At 37.0% G+C, this 26,573-nt stretch overlaps 1 protein-coding gene across 11 annotated transcripts in view; it reads left to right on the forward strand.

The window, feature by feature from the left end:
- ABCC9 (ATP binding cassette subfamily C member 9) overlaps nt 1-26,573 on the forward strand; it is a 143,393-nt gene that overhangs the window by 83,938 nt on the left and 32,882 nt on the right. For all 11 annotated transcript variants that reach the window (XM_082419592.1, XM_082419590.1, XM_082419587.1 and 8 more), the window contains 8 exons: nt 882-1,019; nt 1,148-1,273; nt 5,290-5,386; nt 15,325-15,554; nt 16,410-16,558; nt 16,776-16,845; nt 19,197-19,354; nt 23,072-23,164. In XM_082419592.1, the coding sequence (XP_082275718.1) occupies nt 882-1,019; nt 1,148-1,273; nt 5,290-5,386; nt 15,325-15,554; nt 16,410-16,558; nt 16,776-16,845; nt 19,197-19,354; nt 23,072-23,164 (1,061 nt within the window). The remainder of the gene's footprint in view (nt 1-881; nt 1,020-1,147; nt 1,274-5,289; nt 5,387-15,324; nt 15,555-16,409; nt 16,559-16,775; nt 16,846-19,196; nt 19,355-23,071; nt 23,165-26,573) is intronic.

Genomic DNA, 26,573 nt, shown 5'->3' on the forward strand with positions numbered 1-26,573 from the left:
ACTAACTTTGGGCTTAGTCTGTTCTTTTTTTCTAGTTTTTTGAGGTGTAAAGTTAAGTTGTTTATTTGAGGTATTTCTTTTTTTCTTAATATAGGCATTTATTGCTATAAAATTCTTTTAGAACTGTTTTTGCTGCATCCCATAAGTTTTGATATGTTGTGTTTCATTTTCATTTGTCTCAAGATAGTTTTTGATTTCCTCTTTTGATTTCTTCTTTGACCCATTAGTTGTTCAGGAGCATGTTGTTTCATCTCCACATATTTGTGAAATTTCCAGGGGTGGGGTTTATGGCAAAAGTGTGTCTCAGCCTTTCCTACTTATTTTGATGTATTTTCTCAGTTGCTTAATGTGTCAGAATCACTCAACTAATTTCTGGATTTCTTTCAGAGGGAATTGCTCCATGTGTAGCTGTATATTTGGTGTGTCCATGGTAGGAGAGAAATTCAGGAGCCTCCTATGTTGCCCTCTTGGTCTAGAGTCTACACCTATTTTTATTTTTTAAACTCTATTGATAAACTCCAATTATCATTTCATTCAATTGATAAACTCCAATTATCATTTCATTCTTTGTTTTGGTTTTTTGTTATAGGTTGTTGAGTAATGTTGGTTTTTGAACTTGGGTATTCTATACATAAGAATTCAAACTACTTCGAATATTGTTATTTACTTTTTAAATTAGTTTTTAAGTGAAAGAGAAAATAGAAGCTTCATTTTTAATTTAGTACCGTTTTTGTAATTTAAAGTTATCCAGAGTCTGTTTATTATAAATAGGATTTGTGAGATAATTTGCCTTTAGTTATTTGTATCTCTGCTTTCTGGAAGATTTAGTTACAAAGAGAATATAAAAATTTTTCATCATCTCTCCATTTTACTTGTTGTAGGATGATCCATTTTCTGCCTTGGACATTCACCTGAGTGATCACTTAATGCAGGAAGGGATTTTGAAATTTCTCCAAGATGACAAGAGGACACTCGTTCTTGTGACTCACAAATTACAATATCTAACACATGCTGACTGGGTAAGAGTTTAAAAGAAGTTTCATTAATTTTTATATTACAGTTATATAAATGCTTTCTGAGATAAAGATAATTCTCTTGGCCAATTAAGGATTTTTGTCACAATTCTTCTAATATGTGCTTTCCTTAGATCATAGCCATGAAAGATGGAAGTGTTCTAAGAGAAGGAACTTTGAAGGACATTCAAACCAAAGATGTTGAGCTTTATGAACACTGGAAAACACTTATGAATCGGCAAGATCAAGAACTAGAAAAGGTAATTGTTCAGAGTTCAGAAGCATTCAGAGTTGAGTTCAGAAGAGTCAGAAATATAGTGCATAATTACTAAAAAAACTTTTAGAGAAATATTACCATTTAATGTTTGATAATATAATAGTCCTCACCTGAAATCTGAAATAATTGTATATTTCTATATCATTAATTGATAGACTACTTTGAAACTAAAAAATTCTAGTGATATCTTTCGGATGATGTATTGTCAGCCTTTTAGAGGAATTTTATTTGAATTGGAGGCATATTACAATCATATGTGTGTTTAAAACTTAAACTACTTGCTCAAGCATGCTATTTCCTCATTTTATCTTATTTTTCCTTATGTATGTCTTATTTTCCTCACCTGTAATATGAGAGTATTTTCATTCACCATTTACAAATGGAGGGTTGTGGGCAAAACAAAATCTTAGATGATTTTGAAAGAAGGAAGAGCTATGAGCTGTAGGTATAGTGGTAAAGCATGTCTGGGATAGAGTTGGGGGGTGAAGGAAGGTAATCAGAAGGAAATAACAATAAAGCTTTATATTTGGATAGTTTTTAAAGTCCACAAAGCCTTTTTACATGATCTCTGTTAATTCTCACAAAATAAGCAAAAAATATGAGAAATAAGTAAAGAAAATATGATCTCATTCTTACAAATGAGAAAACTGAGGCTGAGAGAGGCTAAGTAATTTGCCTAAAGTTGTACAGTACATATAATAAGTGGTACCAATTGAATGTGAACCCAGGTCTATACCCAATGTAATTCCAGTATAATGTAAATATAGCATTGAATGAAATGATAACAGAGTTGGAAACCAGATTGAGTATGATAAAAGAAGAACAACTCATGGTTGAGAGGTGAATTATAGATTGAATTAGTAAATTTTCAAAATGTTTTCTCTTGAGTTGGGACTAGGAAGTGTCTAGAATTCAGTAGTCCTGGCTAGGAATGAGCATTATAAAATGAAAATGTTTATATCAGCAAATTTCTGAAAATATCAAGAAATTAAAATGTATTATTTCGTAAAGGAAAAAATGATCTATGTTTCAATAGCAAAAGGAAGATAAAAAGTCAGACAAACCATGGGATTGCTCTGTCTTCTGCAGCTTTGCCAAAGATCTCAAAAATAAACTACAAAATTCTCAAAATATGTAAGAAAAGATATATGTAAAAGTCTTTAAGTAGACTAGGACAAATCACAGAACCTTTGAAATGAGGATATTCATCAAAATATGACAATGTACAATTGGCAAGAGCCCACTTAAGAATTATGCGGTGGAGTGCTTGATTGTAAACTTACTGGGATGGCTCCAAATGACATTTTTTCAGTGGTCTAGATGCCAGGGACAAAAGAAAATGATGTAAGCTTAAGGAGTGGACCATTTATGGTTTACTTTGGAAAGAAGATCTGGAAAAAGACAGAGAGAGAGAGAGAGAGAGGACGCTCTTGGTTTGATTTTATAGTAATACTGATTATTGAGCAAGCCAGGAAGAAAGTCCATTACATTGTGTTTAGAAATGAAGTGATCACTCAAGATAGCCTAACTCTGTAATTAAAGACACATCACAGGGTTATAAATCAGCTGAGGGAGATATGGAGCAAGTTAAGGTGCGGAAAGGGCAAATCCAGTTGCGGGGTGAACCAGTGGCCAGTAGAAGCCAGCATGAGCCATGCACCTGCCCAGAATCCTCACCTGGGGCTGGAGGGAGGTTACTGCCACCCAGAGAAGGGCAGGCGCCTGAAATTCATCTGAAGCCAGGGAGAGTCACACTGTGGGGAATAAGACCGCAACACCTTGGGGCAGTTTTCATAGAAACAGCTTCTGAATATGTTCTGTGGTAGGATGGGGTGTTTGCCTAGAACACTGGTTCTCAACCAGGGTCACTTTTGTCTTCTTGGGGACATTTGGCAACATCTAGAGACATGTTTAGTTGTCACAGTTGGGGAGCAGGTGCTACTGGCATCTAGTGGGTAGAGGACAGGGGTGCTGTTAAACATTCTACAGTGCACAGGGCAGCCCCCATGACAAAGAATTTTCTGACCCAAAACGTCAGTAGGTTGAGAAAGGCTGGCTTAGAGCCAGAGCAGATCAACCAAGTGGACAAGGGAGTGAAACTAAAGAACTCACAAAACATCCCATCTCAGGGCTTTAGACAGATCTGTCAGTTTAAGGGTTAAGGGCTAAGGGGGAAAGAATATGTTAAAAGGATAGAAATGGCAGCTATGAAAAGGAGAAGTTTATAACACTTTTAGCTGATTTAAATGTTATTAAAAATTCTATCTTGGATGGCATCACCCATTGTCTTTATAATGTTATTAAGCAAAATAAAGTAGCATCTTTGGACATTTCTTCCCCCAGCCTCCAACCCTCACCTTGACCTGACCCTTCACAGGCATTCAGTAAATATTAATTGGATGAATGAAACTAAATTTGTATTTACTTAATCCGGATATCAACACAATTTAAAATATTTAACCTCAAATGAGCTTAATATGAGCATTTACTCATAAGAAAAATGACTAAAGATTAAAGTCCCCAAGACGTTAAATCTTTTGTTCACACGGATTGGCGAGTTGAACAAGAACCAGATCTTCTGTTTTTCCATGTACAGGTTTATTTCATTTTGTTACGCTATGCACAAAGGATCAGGTCCTTTTTAATTTGGGGTTTTATTTACTCTCATGTACAAGTGTTGGTTTTCATATCATTAGGCACAATTAAAAGCTAATGTAAATGTGATGAATTGGGAGATTGGGATTGACATATATACACTAATATGTATAAAATAGATAACTAATAAGAACCTGATGTATAAAAAAATAAATAAAATATAATTCAGAAATTCAAAAAAAAAGCTAATGTAAAATTGTCTCTGAAAAAATACTATTCAAGAGACACTTTCGCTTTTACTTTTTTTTAAATTCAAGAACTTGGAAGCGACAGAGCCTTCTAGAATAGCAAGTCTCCTAAATCACACATGTTGTATGAGGCCAAACAAACAAAAACAAAACAGGACCACTATCTAGAGTCTGATCACCAAAGATTATTGGTTTATCAGTGTCACAACTGTGATTTTTTTTTTATGTCAGCATGTACAGGAAGCTCTCAAATTACCATAGATTTGAAAAGTCCGTGGGTCAGTTATTTGGAACTCAGAATGCATTTCCCCACAGAAACAGGGAGATGGTTAGTTTCCCAGACTGTCCTGCAGAAGCTGATTTAACCCACAGCGTAACTGAACTGATGCTACTCGTCCAGTTACGAAGCCAAGGGGGCGGAGTGTTGGAAGCAGAGAACTGGAGAAAACAAAATGCTTTTCCCTTTCTCAGCACAGGACAAGTCAGGAGCAACCCTTAAAAATTTGCAAAGTTTGTTTTTGCCATTTCTCTCTTCTTTCTGCTTGTCTTCCCTTCCCAGGGCTTTCTCCTAAACTGCTAGGCAGCTGAATACCCTCCTTTCCCATTTGCTTCAAAATTACCCACCTTCCTTCAATTTCTATTGAAGTCCCTTTCTTTTGTGCCATTCCCTTAGTGAGATGCTCAGTCAGAAATTCATCCCGATTTAATAATTCATAATATTAGTGGATGACTGATAGTGCTTTAACCGATCCAGAAACACATGCATTTTTCAAGGAAGATATTTGTTAACATAGATGACTTTAGTTAGAAAAATTACAGGAGTACATGAAAGTGACATAAAAGAGCAATGGTGGATCCAGGCTTTAAGGCTAGGGGAGGCGTCCCCCTGCCCCTGGGGTCAGCTCCATCACTTTTTTTTACTACTTTTCCTGGCTTCTTACTGCCCTACACCTCTGAGCTCTGAGACATTTTCCACAAACCTCAGGCATTACTCCTGTGACAGGAGTTGCCCATCCATCTGTAGCATGAACAAAGAGCCCAAGATCCAGAAAGGTAACTAAGGATTGGTTCTTGGCACGTGTGGGTCACTGATTGATAAAGTAGAGCTTGACTGTGGCTGTGAGCTCCTTGAATGATAGCGCAGTGTTTCCTGTAGGATATGGAAGCTGACCAAACAACTTTAGAGAGGAAAACACTCCGAAGAGCCATGTATTCAAGAGAGGCAAAAGCCCAACTGGAGGATGAAGACGAAGGTAGACCTTTTTTTATATCTGACACATTCAAACGGGTAATAAGATGTGAGGATCTTTCTTTGGCAAATGATGTGTGAATATGTCAGTGAGGAATGACTAGCCACTTTGCAACAGGGGGAAAGGCCAAATCAAATACATAAAACTGAAATGGAAAGAATAGGAGTGAAGGAAAGGTGTATGCAATCAGCCAACAAGCATCTTGAGGGACTTCCCACAGTGTGTCTTAGTATTTTTGTGTTGTGCGTGAGAGAGAGATGACAGAACAACAGGTCTAGACCGTTGTTCAGATAAATTGGAAAGGTGTAGTATAATAAAATGTCTGTCCTTTGGAAATAAACAATAAATGGGGAATATGGAGAAAATACTGCTTTGAAAGACTTATACTTGAGTCAGTAAGTTCTTATGGGGTTTTCAGGATAACACAGCAATGAAGACTAAGAGGATGAGAAAGCTGTTTGTTATGTTTCAGTTTTCTGGATCTAGTAAGGTATAGCAGGGAAAAAAGGTTTATGGGAAATTTGAGGAATAAGATGAAATAGTTACATGACTTTGACATTTGTTACCGAGAAGTTTGTAAGATAAACCACACTTAAGTCCGTACAGTAAATGCACTATACTTCATTTTTCCTACATGGTTTTTGCTTAAGACCACATTTCTACAAGCCAATTAAGAAAGAGAAAATTATAATTTCAAACTGAAGGACACCAAAATATGTTATCTTTACTCAACATATGATAATTATTGTGTTTCAATAAATACTCATTAAGTAAATAAATAAATGAATGAATAAATGAATTTTGTACTCCAGTTTCTTAGATTTAAGAATTTTTTTAACATTTTTATTCGAGTATAATTGCTTTACAATGTTGTGTTAGTTTCTGCTGTATAACAAAGTGAATCAGCTATATGTGTACATATATCCCCATATCCCCTCCCTCTTGCATCTCCCTCCTACCCTCCCTATCCCACCCATCTAGGTGGTCACAAAGCACGGAGCTGATCTCCCCATGCGATGCAGCTGCTTCCCACTAGCTATCTATTTTATATTTGGTAGTGTATATATTTCAATGATACTCTCTCAATTCATCCCAGCTTACCCTTCCCCCTCCCCGTGTCCTCAAGTACATTCTCTAAGTCTGCATAGAGAATGGTTCATCAGAACCATTTTTTCCTTTTTTTTTTTTTTAGATTCCATATATATGTGTTAGCGTATGGTATTTGTTTTTTTCTTTCTGACTTAATTCACTCTGTATGACAGACTCTAGGTCCATCCACCTCACTACAAATAACTCAATTTCGTTTCTTTTTATGGCTGAGTAATATTCCATTGTATATTTGTGCCACATCTTCTTAATCTATTCATCTATTGATGGACACTTAGGTTGCTTCCATGTCCTGGCTATTGTAAATAGTGCTGCAATGAATATAGTGGTACATGACTCTTTTTGAATTATGGTTTTCTCAGGGTATATGCCCAGTAGTGGGATTGCTGGGTCATATGGTAGTTCTATTTTTAGTTTTTTAAGCCCCCTCCATACTGTTCTCCATAGTGGCTGTATCAATTTACATTCCCACCAACAGTGCAAGAGGGTTCCCTTTTCTCCACACCCTCTCCAGCATTTATTGTTTGTAGATTTTTTGATGATGGCCATTCTGACCAGTGTGAGGTGATACCTCATTGTAGTTTTGATTTGCATTTCTCTAATGATTAGTGATGTTGAGCATCCTTACATGTGTTTGTTGGCAAACTGTATATCTTCTTTGGAGAAATGTCTATTTAGGTCTTCTGCCCATTTTTGGATTGGGTTGTTTGTTTTTTTGATATTGAACTGCATGAGGTGCTTGTATATTTTGGAGATTAATCCTTTGTCAGTTGCTTCATTTACAAATACTTTCTCCCATTCTGAGGGTTGTCTTTTCATCTTGTTTATGGTTTCCTTTGCTGTGCAAAAGGTTTTAAGTTTCATTAGGTCCCATTTGTTTATTTTTGTTTTATTTCCATTTCTCTAGGAGGTGGGTCAAAAAGGATCTTGCTGTTTTATGTCAAAGAGTGTTCTGCCTATGTTTTCCTCTAAGAGTTTGATAGTGTCTGGCCTTACATTTAGGTCTTTAATCCATTTTGAGTTTATTTTTGTGTATGGTGTTAGGGAGTGTTCTAATTTCATTCTTTTACATGTAACTGTCCAGTTTTCCCAGCACCACTTATTGAAGAGGCTGTCTTTTCTCCATTGTATATTCTTGCCTCCTTTATCAAAGATAAGGTGACCATATGTGTGTGGGTTTATCTCTGGGCTTTCTATCCTGTTCCATTGATCTATATTTCTGTTTTTGTGCCAGTACCATACTGTCTTGATTACTGTAGCTTTGTAGTATACTCTGAAGTCTGGGAGCCTGATTCCTCCAGCTCCATTTTTCTTTCTCAAGATTGCTTTGGCTGCTCGGGGTCTTTTGTGTTTCCATACAAATTGTGAAGTTTTTTGTTCTAGTTCTGTGAGAAATTACATTGGTAGTTTGATAGGGGTTGCATTGAATCTGTAGATTGCTTTAGGAAGTATAGTCATTTTCACAATGTTCATTCTTCCAATCCAAGAACATGGTATATCTCTCTATCTGTTTGTATCATCTTTGATTTCTTTCATCAGTGTCTTATAGTTTTCTGCATACAGGTCTTTTGTCTCCCTTGGTAGGTTTATTCCTAGGTATTTTATTCTTTTTGTTGCAGTCGTAAATGGGAGTGTTTCCTTAATTTCTCTTTCAGATTTTTCATCATTAGTGTATAGAAAAGCAAGAGATTTCTGTGCATTAATTTTGTATCCTGCCACTTTACCAAATTCATTGATTAGCTCTAGTAGTTTTATGGTAGCATCTTTAGGATTCTGTATGTATAGTATCATGTCATCTGCAAACAATGACAATTTTACTTCTCTTTTCTGATTTGGATTCCTTTTATTTCTTTTTCTTCTCTGATTGCTGTAGCTAAAACTTCCAAGACTATGTTAAATAATAGTGCTGAGAGTGGTCAACCTTGTCTTGTTCCTGATCTTAGTGGAAATGGTTTCAGTTTTTCACCATTGAAAACGATGTTGGCTGTGGGTTTGTCATATATGACCTTTATTATGTTGATGTAAGTTTCCTCAATGTGTACTTTCTGTAGAGTTTTTACTATAGTTGGGTGTTGAATTTTGTCAAAAGCTTTTTCTGCATCTATTGAGATTATCATATGGTTTTTATCCTTCAGGTTGTTAATATGGTGTATCACATTGATTGATTTGCGTATATTGAAGAATCCTTGCATTCCTGGGATGAACCTCACTTGATCATGGTGTATGATCCTTTTAATGTGCTGTTGGACTCTGTTTGCTAGCATTTTGTTGAGGATTTTTACATCTATGTTCATCAGTGATATTGGTCTGTAGTTTTCTTTTTTGTGACATCTTTGTCTGGTTTTGGTATCAGGGTGATGGTGACCAGGTAGAATGAGTTTGGGAGTGTTCCTCTTTCTGCTATATTTTGGAAGAGTTTGAGAAGGACAGGTGTTAGCTCTTCTCTAAATGTTTGATAGAATTCACCTGCGAAGGCATCTGGTCCTGGGCTTTTGTTTGTTGGAAGATTTTTAATCATAGTTTCAATTTCAGTGCTTGTGATTTGTCTGTTTATATTTTCTATTTCTTCCTGGTTCAGTCTCAGAAGGTTGTGCTTTCCTAAGAATTTCTCCAGTTCTTCCAGGTTGTCCATTTTATTGGCATATAGTTGCTTGTAGTAATCCCACATGATTCTTTGTATTTCTGCAGAGTCAGTTGTTACTTCTCCTTTTTCATTTCTAATTCTGTTGATTTGAGTCTTCTCCCTTTTTTTCCTGATGAGTCTGGCTAGTGGTTTATCAAGTTTGTTCATCTTCTCGAAGAACCAGCTTTTAGTTTTATTGATCTTTGCTATTGTTTCCTTCATTTCTTTTTCATTTTTTTCTGCTCTGATCTTTATGATTTCTTTCCTTCTGCTAACTTTGGGGTTTTTTTGTTCTTCTTTCTCTAATTGCTTTAGATGTAAGGTTAGGTTGTTTATTTGAGATTTTTCTTGTTTCTTAAGGTAGGATGGTATTGCTATAAACTTCCCTTTTAGAACTGCTTTTGCTGCATCCTGAATGTTTGGGGTCGTAGTGTTTTCATTTTCATTTGTTTCTAGGTATTTTTTTATTTCCTCTTTGATTTCTTCAGTGATCTCTTGGTTATTTAGTAGTGTATTGTTTAACCTCCATTTGTTTGTATTTTTTACAGTTTTTTTCCTGTAATTGATATCTAGTCTCGTAGCAGTGTGGTCAGAAAAGATACTTGATACGATTTCAATTTTCTTAAGTTTACCAAGGCTTGATTTGTGACCCAAGGTATGATCTATCCTGAAGAATGTTCCATGAGCACTTGAGAAGAAAGTGTATTCTGTTGTTTTTGGATGGAATATCCTATAAATATGTTAAGTCCATCTTGTTTAATATCATTTAAAGCTTGTGTTTCCTTATTTACTTTCATTTTGGATGATCTGTCCATTGGTGAAAGTGGGGTGTTAAAGTCCCCTACTATCATTGTGTTACTGTCGAGTTCCCCTTTTATGGCTGTTAGCATTTGCTTTATGTATTGAGGTGCTCCTATGTTGGGTGCATAAATATTTACAATTGTTATATCTTCTTCTTGGATTGATCCCTTGATCATTATGTAGTGTCCTTCTTTGTCTCTTGTAATAGTCTTTATTTTAAAGTCTATTTTGTGTTTTATCAGAATTGCTACTCCAGCTCTCTTTTGATTTCCATTTGCAGGGAATATCTTTTTCCATCCCCTCACTTTCAGTCTGTTGTGTCCCTAGGTCTGAAGTGGGTCTGTTGTAGACAGCATATATATGGGTCTTGTTTTTGTATCCATTCAGCCAGTCTCTGTCTTTTGGTTGGAGCATTTAATGCATTTACATTTAAGGTAATTATCGATATGTATGTTCTTATTACCATTTTCTTAATTGTTTTGGGTTTGTTTTTGTAGGTCCTTTACTTCTCTTGTGTTTCCTGCCTAGAGAAGTTCCTTTAGCATTTGTTGTAAAGCTCGTTTGGTGGTGCTGAATTCTCTTAAATTTTGCTAGTCTGTAAAGGTTTTAATTTCTCTGTTGAATCTGAATGAGATCCTTGCTGGGTAGAGTAATCTTGGTTGTAATTTTTTCCCTTTCATCACTTCAAATATGTCTTGCCACTCCCTTTTGGCTTGCAGAGTTTCTGCTGAAAGATCAACTGTTAACCTTATGGGGATTCCCTTGTATGTTATTTGTTGTTTTTCCCTTGCTGCTTTTAATGTTTTTTCTTTGTATTTAATTTTTGATAGTTTGATTAATAATTGTCGGCGTGTTTCTCCTTAGATTTATCCTGTATGGGACTCTTCGCTTCCTGGACTTGATTGACTATTTCCTTTCCCATGTTAGGGAAGTTTTCAACTATAATCTCTTCAAATATTTTCTCAGACCCTTTCTTTTTCTCTTCTTCTTCTGGGACCCCTATAATTCGAATGTTGGTGCATTTAATGTTGTCCCAGAGGTCTCTGAGACTGTCCTCAATTCTTTTCATTCTTTTTTCTTTATTCTGCTCTGTGATAGTTATTTCCACTATTTTATCTTCCAGGTCACTTATCCGTTCTTCTGCCTCAGTTATTCTGCTATTGATTCCTTCTAGAGAATTTCTAACTTCATTTATTGTGCTGTTCATCATTGTTTGTTTGCTCTTTAGTTCTTCTAGGTCCTTGTTAAATGTTTCTTGTATTTTCTTCATTCTTTTTCCAAGATTTTGGATCATCTTTACTGTCATTACTCTGAATTCTTTTTTGGGTAGACTGCCTATTTCCTCTTCATTTGTTTGGTCTGGTGGGTTTTTACCTTGTTCCTTCATCTGCTGCATATTTCTCTGTCTTCCCATTTTGTTTAACTTACTGTGTTTAGGGTTTACACAGGCTGCAGGTTTGTAGTTCCTGTTGTTTTTGGTGTCTGCCCCCAGTGGGTAAGGTTGATTCAGTGGTTCGTGTAGGCTTCCTGGTGGAGGGGACTGGTGCCTGTGTTCTGGTGGGTGGGGCTGGATCTTGTCTTTCTGGTGGGCAGGGCTATGTCCAGTGGTGTGTTTTGGGGTGTCTGTCTACTTAGTATGATTTTAGGGAGCTTCTCTACTAATGAGTGGGGTTGTGTTCCTGTCTTGCTAGTTGTTTGGCATGGGATGTCCAGCACTGGAGCTTGCTGGCCGTTGGGTGGAGCTGGGTCTCAGCATTGAGACAGAGACCTCTTGGAGAGCTCTCGCTGATTGATATTACATGGGGCCTAGAGGTCTCTGGTGGTCCAATGTTCTGATTTTGGCTCTCCCACCTCAGAGACTCAGGCCTGACATCAGGCCAGAGCATGAAGACCCTGTCAGCCACACAGCTCAGAAGAAAAGGGAGAAAAAGAGAAAGAAAAATAATAATATAAAACAATTAAAATTTTTAAAAATTAAAAAAAATATTAAAATAAAAAAATTAAAAAGTAATTAAAAAAAAGAAGAGGGCAACCAAACCAATAAACAAACCCACCAATGATAATAAGTGCTAAAAACTATACTAAGATAAACATAAAGATCAGTAACTAGTCAGTCGCAGACAGCAAACCCCAAGTCTACAGTTGTTCCAATGTCCACTGCCTCAATTTTGGGATGCTCTGTTGTCTATTCAGGTATTCCACAGACGCAGGGTACATCAAGTTGATTGTGGAGATTTAATCCGCTGCTCCTGAGGCTGCTGGGAGAGATTTCCCTTTCTCTTCTTTGTTTGCACAGCTCCCGGGGTTCAGCTTTGGTTTTGGCCCCACCTCTGCATGTAGGTCAAGCTCAGGCATCTGTTCCCCACCCAGACAGGACGGGGTTAAACCGGTGGCTGATTAGGGAGCTCTGGCTCACTCAGGCCGGGGGAAGGGAAGGGTACAGTAGTTATAATTGGAATGCGGGGCCGAACCAGCAGCAGCAGAGGCCAGCGTCACTTTGCAGCAGCCTGAGGCTTGCCGTGTGTTCTCCCAGGGAAGTTGTCCCTGGATCATGGGACCCTGGCAGTGGCGGGCTGTGCAGGCTTCCGGTGGGAGGGGTGTGTGGATAGTGACCTGTGCTTGCACACAGGATTCTTGGTGGCTGCAGCAGCAGCGTTAGCATTTCATGCCCATCTCTGGGGTCCGAGCTGATAGCCGTGGCTCGCGCCCGTCTCTGGAGCTCATTTAGGCGGTGCTCTGAATCCCCTCCCCTCTTGCACCCCGAAACAATGGTCTCTTGCCTCTTAGGCAGGTCCAGCCTTTTTCCCGGACTCCCTCCCGGCTAGCTGTGGTGCACTAGCCCCCTTCATGCTCTGTTCATGCAGCCAACCCCAGTCCTCTCCCTGGGATCCGACCTCCAAAGCCGGAGCCTCAGCTCCCAGCCCCCACCCGCCCTGGTGGGTGAGCAGAGAAGCCTCTCAGGCTGGTGAGTGCTGGTTGGCACCAATCCTCTGTGTGGGAATCTCTCTCTTTGCCCTCTGCACCCCTGTTGCTGCGCTCTCCTCCATGGCTCCGAAGCTTCTCCTCTGCACACCCCGTCTCTGCCAGTGAAGGGGCTTCCTAGTGTGTGGAAACTTTTCCTCCTTCACAGTGTCCTCCCAGAGGTGCAGGTCCCGTCCCTATACTTTTGTCTCTGTTTTTTCTTTTTTCTTTTGCCCTACCCAAGTACGTGGGGATTTTCTTGCCTTTTGGGAAGTCTGAGGTCTTCTGCCAGCGTTCAGTAGGTGTTCTGTAGGAGTTGTTCCACATGTAGATGTATTTCTGATGTATTTGTGAGGAGGAAGGTGATCTCCACGTCTTAGTCCTCCACCATCTTGAAGGTCTCCCCTAAGAAAGTTTTAAAAGAATGTTTGGGGACTTCTCTGGCGGTCCGGTGGTTAGGACTCAGCGCTTTCACTGCCATGGCCCTGGAATTCAATCCCTGGTCAGGGAGCTAAGATCCAGCAAGCCACATGCCATGGTCACAAAAGCAAAAGCAAAAACAAACAAACAAACAAAAAGAATGTCTGGTGCTGTAAACAGACAGCCTCTAGAATTGCAGTTACTCTCTCCAGTATTTCAGTAGTGAATATAGCATTTGAGAGGCTGACTCTGCCCTGGGCTTGCTGTGTTAATCCATTTTCTCAGGTATAAAATAAGATGATAATACTTTTCTTACAGAGTAGAAGGAAATAATTTATATCAAAGAGTCCAATATGGTACGTATTACCTAGTAGATTGCTCCTCCTGGTGCTGTCAGTATGTCTGTTCAAGCCGCCAGGAAGGGAAAGAAGAAAGTAGTTGCCCATATTTTTTTCTACTGCTAACCATTGGCCAGTTCATCATCTGGACAGATTAGGTTCTGGGGAAGTGAAGAAATGCTGTCTTAACTGGGCAGCCATAGGCAAGCTGAAATTTCATTTAATATGGAAACAGAGAATAGATATTGAGGAAACACAGTCTGCAAGTTTCTACCCCTTTGATCATGCAAATTTCGAATCCTGTTCTCACACATTGGACCCACCCTTACCAAAGGGTAGATTATCTGAGACCTGTTCATTTTTTGTATCCAGCTTAAATATTAGGATCCTTGGTGATGCTCAGTCTTCCCATCATATCCACACTTAGATCTCTGTTGTCTGATAACCTGTAAACCAGATTATCTATCTTTCCTACCCACAACCTGCTCACTATACAGTAGTGGAGTGCATACAGGATGACTGCAATGAAAACTGCCTTTGGGAAAAGAACGAATGGGAAATCCACAACAGTCACTAGACCATACGAATGATCAAATTTTGCTGCTCAGGAAATACCAAAATTCCCTGTCCTTGTAATGGAGTATGTTCTTAAGATAACCATCTAGAAGTTTCTAGGTGGCTTAAAGAGCTGAGAGGACATCCCTGCACATTGTCCTCTGTTCCCTGGCTTTGCCTTCTGGAAGGTTTCTTTTAGCCCATGCTCCTCCATGACCACATTTAAAACTAGCCGTAGAGATTATGGATTATTCCCTCTTGAGCTATGCACAAATTTCAGAGACTGTCTCCTCCTGGTGCGGTTTTACAAATTCAGAAATGTAGAGTTCAAAAAATTCTAAATGTTTGCAGGCCTGTCATGTAGTGTTATTGGCAACACCATTCCTTCAATAACTTAGTGAACTTCTAGTCTATATTTCTAGTTAGTTTGATGTGTAATAAATCAGCAAATTAAGTCATCCAGACGTAGATTTTATGTTTATTTTTTCATTCACTCATTCTTTCTTTTATTTATTCATTTTCACGTATTTTTTAACTTATTTTTTATTGAGGTAACATTGGTTTATAACATTATGTAAGTTTCATGTGTACATTATATTTCTACTTCTGTAGACCCTACAGCATGCTCACCACCAAAACAGTTGATCCCCTTTACCCATTTCATCCCCCTCCCCCACCCCTTTCTCTTCTGGTAACCACTACTCTGTTCTCTGTATCCATGGGTGTTTTTGTGTGGTTTGAGTTGTTCATTTATTTTGGCTTTTTTGGTTGTTTTTTAAATTATACATATGAGTGAAATTGTACAGTATTTGTCTTTATCTGTCTGACTTGTTTCACTTAGCATAATACCCTCATCAAGATCCATCCATGTTGTCACATATGGCGACATTTCATCTTTTTCATGGCTGAGAATTATTCCATTGTATATATACCATATCTTCTTTATCCATTCATCAGTTGATGGGCACTCATCTATTTTTTAAATGAAGTTTTTCCCTGCTAAAAGCATTTTAAATTTCTAACACTAATATTTGTATTCCTATAAATTTGATGGAGGTTTGTGTGTAGAGGGTGGATAATACAAATTCTATCTTCCCGTTGCCTGTCAGAAGATTTAAAAAGTGTTTTGTATGCAGAGGAAGAGGAAGAGGAAGATGAGGATGATAACATGTCCACTGTAATGAGGCTGAGGACTAAAATGCCATGGAAGACCTGTTGGCGGTACCTCACTTCTGGAGGATTCTTCTTGCTCTTCCTGATGATTTTCTCTAAGCTTTTGAAGCATTCCGTCATTGTAGCTATAGACTACTGGCTGGCCACATGGACCTCAGAGTACAGTATAAACAATACTGGAAAAGCTGATCAGGTACAGTGAAATGTTGAGATTAACAGTGATACCCTTTTATCTAGTTAGATACAAATACTCTATATGTCACAGGAATTTTGTGGTGTTTTTTTCTTTTGTTTTTAACTTATTTTATTGAAGTATAGTTGATTTACAATGTGTTCATTTCTGCTGTACAGCAAAGTGATTCAGTTGTATATATATATATATATATGTATATTCTTTTTCATATTCTTTTCCATTATGGTTTATCACAAGATAATAAATATAGTTCCCTGTGCTATACAGTAGGACCTTGTTGTTTATCCATTCTAAATATAATAGTTTGCAGCTGCTAATCCCCAAATCCCAATCCATACCTACCCAACCCTCCTCCCCCTTGGCAACCACAGGTCTGTTCTTTGTGTCTGTCACAGGACTTTTGTAATGATTCAATAAGTTAATTAGAGCAGGACCTGAAATATATCATAAGAAGCATTTAAAGATAATGCTTGGATTTGGATTCAAGGGAGTTATACACATGATATATGTGTTTATGCATAATATACACACGGACTTTTGTTGTTGTTCTGATGATATTTGAGTTTAACCAATGAATTAGCTGTTCATTCTGAGACTAGAGATAGCAAGAATGAGCTTTGTGATGTAAAAAGTCAAGAATATTTCAAACCAGAAAACAGACTCTAAGGCTTCATCTGCCCTTAGGCAAACCTTAAAGGAAGGTGAAGGAGTCTCCAAGAACTACACTCCTTCCACTGTCTAAATTGATGCAAGATAATGAAGTTGATATTGCCAGACTTTGATGTTGGGTGTTCTAGTAAGAAAAAACTCAGTTGATAATTTCTTATGAGCTTTCTTGTGTTGGCTGCTTTTTAGACCTACTATGTGGCTGGATTTAGCATACTCTGTGGAGCAGGTATTTTCCTCTGCCTTGTTACATCTCTCACTGTGGAGTGGATGGGTGTTACAGCTGCCAAAAATCTTCACCACAATCTCCTCAATAAGATCATTCTTGGGCCAATAAGGTAAAAAAAGTAGTTATTTACTTTACTCCCACACAGAAAATCATAAAAACATACATTTTTAAATTGAAGTGAAATGTGAAATTTTAAAGAATTTATTCAGTCTTTCAGCAGATCAATAGGGATCTTCTCACTTTTTTGACCCCAAAATGACTGTTAGCAGTGTTTAGGTTCCAGATAATTTAGTATTATCATACATTCCAATCTGTTCATTCCCTAGATTCTTTGATACCACACCACTGGGACTGATTCTCAATCGCTTTTCAGCTGATACAAATATCATTGATCAGGTGAGTGCCCGAGTTACTTCCAAGTTCAAAAATAAATTTCTCAGTGTAAGCTAAATAACATTTTAAGATAAATCATGATTCCTGTTAACAATAGAGGATTTCTAAAACTTAAATGAAAGCCTGTTTGCATTCATATCAATATTACATATATACATAAATGATTTCTGAAATAAACTCTTAAAGGAAAACCTTAATTCAAAAACATTTATGCATGTGGAAGAGGATACTTAGAGAATCAGCATGAAATAAGGAGAAATAGCAAAGAATGAACATTAAAATTTTTTATGTAAAAAGAAGTGATTTTGATCAATGTTGTATCTCCATTCACAATGGAGGTGTTGTAAAGTTCTTAAAGCTTAGTGTTAACACAGAGTGTCTCCCAGAAGTAAAGAATGGAATACCAAGCTGTCTTAGATGTCCTTTACTTTTGTTAGATTGGCTCTTGAATGAGAGAAACTTTAGATGGTGTGATATCTTAGGGAATATTTCAAGGATGCCCAGTTTAGTCTTAGGTCCTTAGGCCTCTAGAAGTTTGTCCTGAAGTTAAAGACCTCAAACTCTGAAATTGGATCACTCCATCAACTGACTCCTTAGGGTGATTGAGCAAAGACTTGGCAAATCCAGCCCTTTCCTTTTCTGATTTTCCAGAGTGACCTTAAGAACACCTAAATTACCATCAATTTAGTAAAAGAATGGTGCATGCAGCTGTCTAAAATGTATGCTGAAAAATTTTGATGTTTTCACAACATTGGTGTCAGGTCATGCTACACCTAAAACACTTCCTAAGAAATACATATTGGAAAAGAAGAGACAGAACACTCCTTATTTGGAAGATGATACTATTGCTACCTAGAGAGTCCAAAACAGTCAGTACAATAAAGAACCAACTAGAAAGTTAAGCAGAATATCTACATAAGACGTACGATATAAAAGTCAGTAACTTTCTCTACACCAATTAAAAATTATGTGAAAAATAAATTTCACTTATAATAACAACAAAAACTATGAAAAGAAAAATAAACATAATATGAAGAAAAGTGATCCAACAATCCTGGAAATCATAAAAATCATATATATATATATATAAAATTTCCCTATCAGATACCTAAAAAAATACTATAAAATTAAAACACTCTGATGATCACAGAAAACAAGCAGATCCAAAGAACAAAGTGGAGAACTCAAAAACACCAGCATATCTTGAATCAGTAAGAAAAGGAATATTTTTTCAGTAAAGGGTGTTGGGACAGTTAACTACCTATAAAATACAAAGCAAATTCACATGTAATAAAGAGAGCCATCTAAAAACATAAAACTATAAAATAAAATGTAGGAGAGTAGTTTTAGAATTTTGGGTGGGAAAGGTCTTTATAAGACACAAAACTCAGAAACAATAAGAGAAAAGGCCAACAGAAATGACTCTAAAATTTTAAACTTCTATTGAGCCAAAAGCATCAGAGACATATTTAAAATGTAATAGATTCATTGGGAGAAAAACTGGCAACATATGTAAAGAAAGAGGATAAACATCCACGATACATAAAGGGCATCTAAAAATCAATAAGGAAGATAAACAATCCAATGAAAAATGTGCAAATAATATGAGCAAGCAATTAAATTAAATTAATAGAGGAATAGCTAAATACGTTTTTTAATGCTATGCAGCTGTTAAAAAGAAATAGATTTGTATATAGTGGCATGGGAAGGTTTACAATCCATCTTGTTCAGTAAAACAAAACAAGCAAATGGACAAATAAGGTTTAGAGTATAGTGCTATTTGTATAAAATCCCACAAGATAAATAGGTAGATAGGTAAATAACTGACCAAAGATAAGTAGATAGGTAGATGGATAAACAATGGGAAGTGAGTGAAGTTGAAGGAGTGATGAATTGCTTATAATGAAAATGTTTGTATACTACTTTTGGAACTAATTATGTAACTATGTTAATATAAAATTAATGATTTGGGGGCTTCCCTGGTGGCACAGTGGTTAGGAATCCGCCTGCCAATGCAGGGAACACGGGTTTGAACCCTGGTCTGGGAGGATCCCACATGCTGCAGAGCAACTAGGCCCGTGTGCCACAACTACTGAACCCGCGTGCCTGGAGCCCGTGCTCCGCAGCAAGAGAAGCCACTGCAAGCCCGTGCACCGCAACAAAGAGTGGCCCCCGCTTGCCGCAACAAGAGAGGGCCTGAGTACGGCAGCCAAGACCCAACGCAGCCGAAAATAAATAAATAAAATAAATAAATTTATAAAAAATAAAAATAAATTAAATTAATGATTTGTTGCCTTATAACCGATGTTTTATTTGAGCTAAAACATTTTCCTTTCAAACCACCTTTTTAACAGCATATCCCTCCAACTTTGGAATCTCTAACTCGCTCAACACTGCTCTGCGTGTCTGCCATTGGCATGATTTCTTATGCTACCCCTGTGTTCCTGGTTGCACTTGTGCCTCTTGGGGTCGCCTTTTATTTTATCCAGAAATACTTCCGAGTGGCCTCTAAGTAAGTAAAACAATGCACTATTCATCTTCAAAAGCCCATGTATTTGATTGTGATCCAGATTGGCTGTAACATTTTTCAAGATAAGGTATGGAATTTGGAAACGAAATCTAATTTAACTTGTTGAAACCTATCCTGATATTATGTTTCATTTGAAGAGATATTTTCTTTCTGTAATTGGTTATCTGAGCCTTACATTGTTCTGGACTTATATTAACAAGTGGATTGAGCCCAATTTTTCATTCCATTGTCCTTTTTCTGAACATGGCATTGACAGAAAATTTATGAAATCAAATATTGTTATATTCCACAAGTGGGGGGAAAAAAGTAAAATATTTTCAAATGAGTAAAATGCACTCCATAAAAGATTAGTAGAAGTAAAAAGAGGTTAAAGAGATAAATCAGAGTGATAACTATAAATGTAGAGAATCTTGAATGTCTGGTAGGAGTGCTGTAACTTTAAGAGGTTGGAAATTTTTAGATTGCATCATTTAACACGTCCTTGAATATCCAGCCAAATAAATAAAAGATAGCCATGGATTGTAAATTCTTCTGTTAATATAAGATTTGTCATTTGCTGAGATGTTGAATAATTAAGTGAAATATAGTACCACTTGTTTTGAAATTTCCAGTTTAACTTTGAAGTCCATGCTTTAAATAATACAGTAAATTTTATATTATCGCAGTAATCACTTTATTTCAGCAAACACTTATCAAGCGTTGTGTGTTGTAAATAACTGTGTAAGCCATGTGGCAGAGGAAGAGATCAACATGGCAAAGAACGATTCTCAAGAAACTTACAGTCTCTTGGGAAGATAAAAAATAAATAAGGTAACCCTTATATGTGGATCAAGTGCTGGAATAGGAAGACAGATATTGAGTTTATTCAGTAAAATGAAAAGATTTGATAGGACCTGAGTGCAGGGAAAATGAAAAACATCAGGTAACAAGAAAAGGCAAGATTATAGTTGGGAACCTCTGGATATATCTGCAACATTTCTTAATTAAAAAAAAAATATATATATATAGTTGTTTCTCCCTCAGGGCTATGAATTAGGATCCTTCAAATGTTATGTTAAATCAAATGCTGTGTTAAATCTAGGGATGCGTTTTCATCCCTAGCCTCTTCCCTTTGCTTGTAGCAAATTCAGACCAAAAGGAAGAGGCTAGCCATTAAATTCGCTCTTTCATTTCTTCTGGTATTATTGTTTTGTTTTGTTTTCTGGTATTATTGTTGATGCTGCTTGCTGGAGGGGCAGAGAAGTTCTGATACTTCATTTCTGCTGGCTGTTTCCAAATCTTACTTTGCCTTCTCACCACTGATATTCAACAGTCATGTTTTACTTCAATCTCATACTCATTTGGGCCTGTTTTCACTCCTGGGCAATACAAATTGAGTGCAAAAGCCAGGCAAATATTCTTAGTTCAAATTACAAATTTGAATTGTGAATTCTGTTCATTATAAGTAAGAATAATCCTTTAACATTGATAGTTAAAATATGCAGGGAATGAATTATTTTTAAAGGATGAACATTGATAATGGATTATAAGCCATTCTTATTTGAAATTCTCTGAAAGTTTGCAAATAGGACCACATGATACTAAATCTCACAGACAAAAAGACCCTTTTAGATGTTGAGGTTCTGCAGGACTCAGCCATGCTGGAAAGCTCAGGCAGTTTAACAGACTATTTTGTAAACACCAAAAGGAATGAAGGTGGGGCACTAGCTACAGGAAATGCCATGAAATTTTGAATATCTAAAGTCAAAGACCTCATGTGTGGTTAGCTCTGTAAGTAAGCATTTCCTGCTTACAAGAATACAAGATCAAGCCGTACCCTCACCTTTTTGGTTCCATAAAGTACAGTCCTATAAGCAGAGTTTCCTCCTTCCTCATTTTTTCCCTTTCATGACAAACCTCAATGTAGTGACCAACTGTTACTTGCGTCAAATTTACAAATAGCCACTTTTCTGTTTAAAAATAGCAGACTCTTTACATTCCTTCATATTCATCCTCCTCCTCCCCTCTCTCTTTCCCTCCCCTCACTGCAGTTTCTGAAGTGAGTAAATCCATTTTAGAAACTTAAAAAAAGAAGACTTTGCGTTTGGTTGTGGGATGACACAGGCAACCCAGGATGGCCTAAGATTATGTAACAGTTGAAGATTACGTTAACAATGTACTCAGTTCCCTTGACTCTGGCAGGTGAATGTTAGCACTGCTACTCTCATTCCCTCGACCCCAAAGACCCCGAGAAAGACAGAAAAAAGGCTGAAAAGAAAAAAGAGGCATGTTTTGAAATGTGTGTATAAATCTTAGCCTATTTTCTAGAAAGGCTAGCTTATGTGATTTAAAAAGTTGTCATGAGTGTGCACCTTTATGGAAAGGGTCCTATTCAGGCATTTGTCCACCAGACATTCATTGAGTGCTTTATATACCTGTAAATATATATTTACACTCGGAGGACCAGTGAATACAAGTTCCATTTAGGCAGGGATTCAATTTCATTGTGGCAGAAGCCAAACTCGTTACCTGTTTCTTCAAATATCTTTATTCTCTGTCCCCCATCCTGGTAAATAATACTGTCATTTTCCAAGGCTGCTGAGTAATTACCAAGTCATATTTGACTCTCCTCTCTTTTTTCATTTTAGTTTATTTTTTAATTGAAGGATAGTTAATTTACAATGTTGTATTAGTTTCAGGTGTACAGCAAAGTGATTCAGTTATACACACACACATATATTTATATTCTTTATCAGATTCTTTTCCATTATAGGTTATTACCAGATATTAAGTATAGTTCCCTGTGCTATACAGTAGGTTCTTGTTGTTTACCTACGTTATATATGGTAGTGGGTATATGTTAATCCCAAACTCCTAATTTATCTCTCCCCCCATCCCCTTTGGAAACCGTAAGCTTGTTTTCTATATCTGTGCGGCTCTCTTCTCTTATTCACTCTGCTACGAGTTGATTGTAGCAGTTTAGAAGGCTACTTCTAGTAGGCTATCTCACAATCTCCCCTTATTTTAAATTTCACCCACATCACAATAATTAAGAACTTTTAAAAAATTTTCTTACATAGACTACCTTTACTCACTGATTCTCTTCCATCCTTTACACTGTCTCCCAAGTTATGTTGCTTTAACCCAGCTCTGATCATTTTATTTCTAGTCCTCAGTGTTTTTTCCCAGACCATCCAGGATCTTCTACAGTCTAGCCCTGCGCATTGTTTTTCCAGCCTTTTCCCACTACAACACAAAGGATTCTGGCACCAGCCAGATTGAACTTGCCAGTTATTTAGTCTTCTGTGCTTGCTCTTGTTTGTTCCCTCAGCTGGAATGCACTTCTTCTTGTCTGTTTGGTTGAAGCCCTCCGCATGCTTAAGATTTGGCCTAAATCTCCACCTGCTCAAAGAAAATATTTCCCATCTCCTACATATAAATTAATTGCTCATTCCTCTGTGTCCCCATAACAGTTTACTTTAGCTGCGATACAAAGCTGATATTTTTGTACAACACATAATATTCAGCCTGGACCCGTATTTATTATACGTACTTATCTTTCTCTTCCTCTTTAGATTGTAAGCTGTTGAAGTTCTTGTTAATTGAGTGCTAGAGGAAAATCGTTGCGATGACAAATAATAACCTTAATTTAGAATGAATGCAGTAGTCTTCGAGTCTGAAGAAGTGCGAGGTTTATTTTTGCACTTGTCTCTGTCCTAGGGATCTCCAGGAACTTGATGATACTACCCAGCTCCCTCTGCTTTGCCACTTCTCAGAAACCGCTGAAGGACTCACCACTATTCGGGCATTTAGGTGAGTAAACATGTTTTCCTTTTGTTGATTAGGCAGTTACATCATCAACAAATATTTACCTACATATAACTGATCATTGCTCCCGTTTTTGGATGCCTGCTGTGTGCGTGGCCGTGTTCTAAACTAGTAGTAAGAAAAACGTGGCAGTAAATGATCACAGAGTTTAATCTTTTGAAATTTTAGTAAGAATAAAGAAAGAATTAAGCGCCATGTTGGAAGGATACTAGCTGTGGGATTTAGACCAGGCTTTTAAATTCCTTAGCCCCATCTCTGAAATGGGGAAATCAGTTTCGCTTCTTAGGCTTGTTGGACTAATTGATATAATGCATGTAAACATTAACCACAGTGGTTAGCAGAAAAGCACCCAACATAGAAGTTAAAATAAATGTATTAATAATAATAATAAAAGAAATATTATTACACCAAAGTTATTTTAGGATTTAATCAGTTTTCTTGAATGTTGGTAAACAGAGTAATATCCCATGCTTTTCATCAAGAGTGTTTGCTTAATACACAAAGAATTACCTGACCCTGTTTTCCCTGTTCAGGTAAAATCAGAAAAGAAGGTGGCATCATTGAATGTTTCATTTACTCTAGAAAATCAGCATCTTAAAGTATTATATCTTTCTGCAGTGCTAAATGCAAACATGTATTGATTTCTTTTTTAAAAATAATTAATTTTTTTATACAGCAGGTTCTTATTAGTTATCCATTTTATACATATTAGTGTATGTATGTCAATCCCAATCTCCCAGTTCATCCCACCACCACCCCCCACCCCGCTTTCCCCCCTTGGTGTCCATACATTTGTTCTCTACATCTGTGTCTCTATTTCTGCCTTGCAAACCAGTTCATCTGTATCATTTTTCTAGATTCCACATATATGCGTTAGTATACGATATTTGTTTTTCTCTTTCTGACTTACTTCACTCTGTATGACAGTCTCTAGATCCATCCACGTATCTACAAATGACCCAATTGCATTATTTTTTATGTCTGAGTAGTATTCCATTGTATATATGTACCTCATCTCCTTTATCCATTTGTCTGTCGATGGGCATTTAGGTTACTTCCATGACCTGGCTATTGTAAATAGTGCTGCAGTGAACATTGGGGTGCATGTGTCTTTTTGAATTATGGTTTCCTCTGAGTATATGCCCAGTAGTGGGATTGCTGGGTCGTATGGTAGTTCTATTTTTAGTTTTTTAAGGAAGCTCCGTACTGTTCTCCATAGTGGCTGTATCAATTTACATTCCCACCAACAGTGCAAGAGGGTTCCCTTTTCTTCACACCCTCTCCAGCATTTGTTGTTTGTAGATTTTCTGATGATGCCCATTCCAGCCAATGTGAGGGGATACCTCATTGTAGTTTTGATTTGCATTTCTCTAATGATAAGTGATGTTGAGCATCTTTTCATGTGCCTCTTGGCCATCTGTATGTCTTCTTTAGAGAAATGTCTATATAGGTCTTCTGCCTGTTTTTTGATTGGGTTGTTTGTTTTTTTAATGTTGAGCTACATGAGTTGTTTATATATTTGCAGATTAATCCTTTGTCCATTGATTCATTTGCAAATATTTTCTCCTATTCTGAGGGTTGTCTTTTCGTCTTGTTTATGGTTTCCTTTCCTGTGCAAAAGCTTTTAAGTTCCATTAGGTCCCATTTGTTTATTTTTGTTTTTATTTCCATTACTCTAGGAGGTGAGTCAAAAAAGATATTACTGTGATTTATGTCAGAGTGTTCTTCCTATGTTTTCCTCTAACGGTTTTATAGTGTCTGGTCTTACATTTAGGTCTTTAATCCATTTTGAGTTTATTTTTGTGTATAGTGTTAGGGAGAGTTCTAATTTCATTCTTCTACATGTAGCTGTCCAGTTTTCTCAGCACCACTTATTGAAGAGACTGTCTTTTCTCTATTGTATATCCTTGCCTCTTTCGTCATAGATTAGTTGACCATAGGTGCATAGGTTTATCTCTGGGTTTTCTATCCTGTTCCATTGATCCATGTTTCTGTTTTAGTGCCAACACCATATTGTCTTGATTACTGTAACTTTGTAGTATAGTCTGAAGTCAGGCAGTCTGATTCCTCCAACACCGTTGTTTTCCCTCAAGATAGCTTTGGCTCTTCAGGGTCTCTTGTGTCTCCATACAAATTTTAAGATTTTTTTTGTTCTAGTTCTGTAAAAAATGTAATTTGATAGGGATTGCATTGAATCTGTAGATTGCTTTGGGTAGTATAGTCATTTTCATCAAGAACATGGTGTATCTCTCCATCTGTTTGTGTCATCTTTGATTTCTTTCATCAGTGACTTATAGTTTTCGGAGTACAGGTCTTTTACCTCCTTGGGTAGGTTTATTCCTAGGTATTTTATTCTTTTTGTTGCAGTGGTGAATGGGAATGCTTCCTTAATGTCTCTTTCTAATCTTTCGTTGTTGGTGTATAAGAATGAAAGAGATTTCTGTGCATTAATATTGTATCCTGCAACTTTACCAATTTCATTGATTAGCTCTAGTAGTTTTCTCGTGGCATCTTTAGCATTCTCTATGTATAGTATCATGTCATATGCAAACAGTGACAGTTTTACTTCTTCTTTTCCAATTTGTATTCCTTTTATTTCTTTTTCTTCTCTGATTGCCATGGCTAGGACTTCCAAAACTATGTTGAATAATAGTGGCAAGAGTGGACATCCTTGTCTTGTTCCTGATCTTAGAGGAAATGCTTTCAGTTTTTCACCATTGAGGATGATGTTCGCTGTGCGTTTGTGGTATATGGCCTTTATATGTTGAGATAGGTTCCCTCTCTGCCCACTTTCTGGAGAGTTTTTATCATAGATGGGTGTTGAATTTTGTCAAAAGCTTTTTCTGCATCTGTTGAGATGATCATATGGTTTTTCTTCTTCAGTTGTTAATATGGTGTATCACATTGACTGATTTGCATATATTGAAGAATCCTTGCATCCCTGGAATAAATCCCACTTGATCGTGGTGTATGATCCTTTTAATGTGTTGTTGGATTCTGTTTGCTAGTATTTTGTTGAGGATTTTTGCATCTATATTCATCAGTGATATTGGTCTGTAATTTTCTTTTTTTGTAGTATCTTTGTCTGGTTTTGGTATCAGGGTGATGGTGGCTTCATAGAATGAGTTTGGGAGTGTTCCTTCCTCTGCAATTTTTTGGAAGAGCTTGAGAAGGATGGGTGTTACCTCTTCTCTAAATGTTTGATTGAATTCACCTGTGAAGCCATCTGGTCCTGGACGTTTGTTTGTTGGAAAATTTTTAATCGCAGTTTCAATTTCATTACTTGTGATCTGTCTGTTCATATTTTCCATTTCTTCCTGGTTCAGTCTTAGAAGGTTATACCTTTCTACAAATTTGTCCATTTCTTCCAGGTTGTTCATTTTATTGGCATAGA

This window comes from Balaenoptera physalus (assembly GCF_965194825.1).
Source record: "Balaenoptera physalus genome assembly, chromosome: 13".
Taxonomy (NCBI): domain Eukaryota; kingdom Metazoa; phylum Chordata; class Mammalia; order Artiodactyla; family Balaenopteridae; genus Balaenoptera; species Balaenoptera physalus.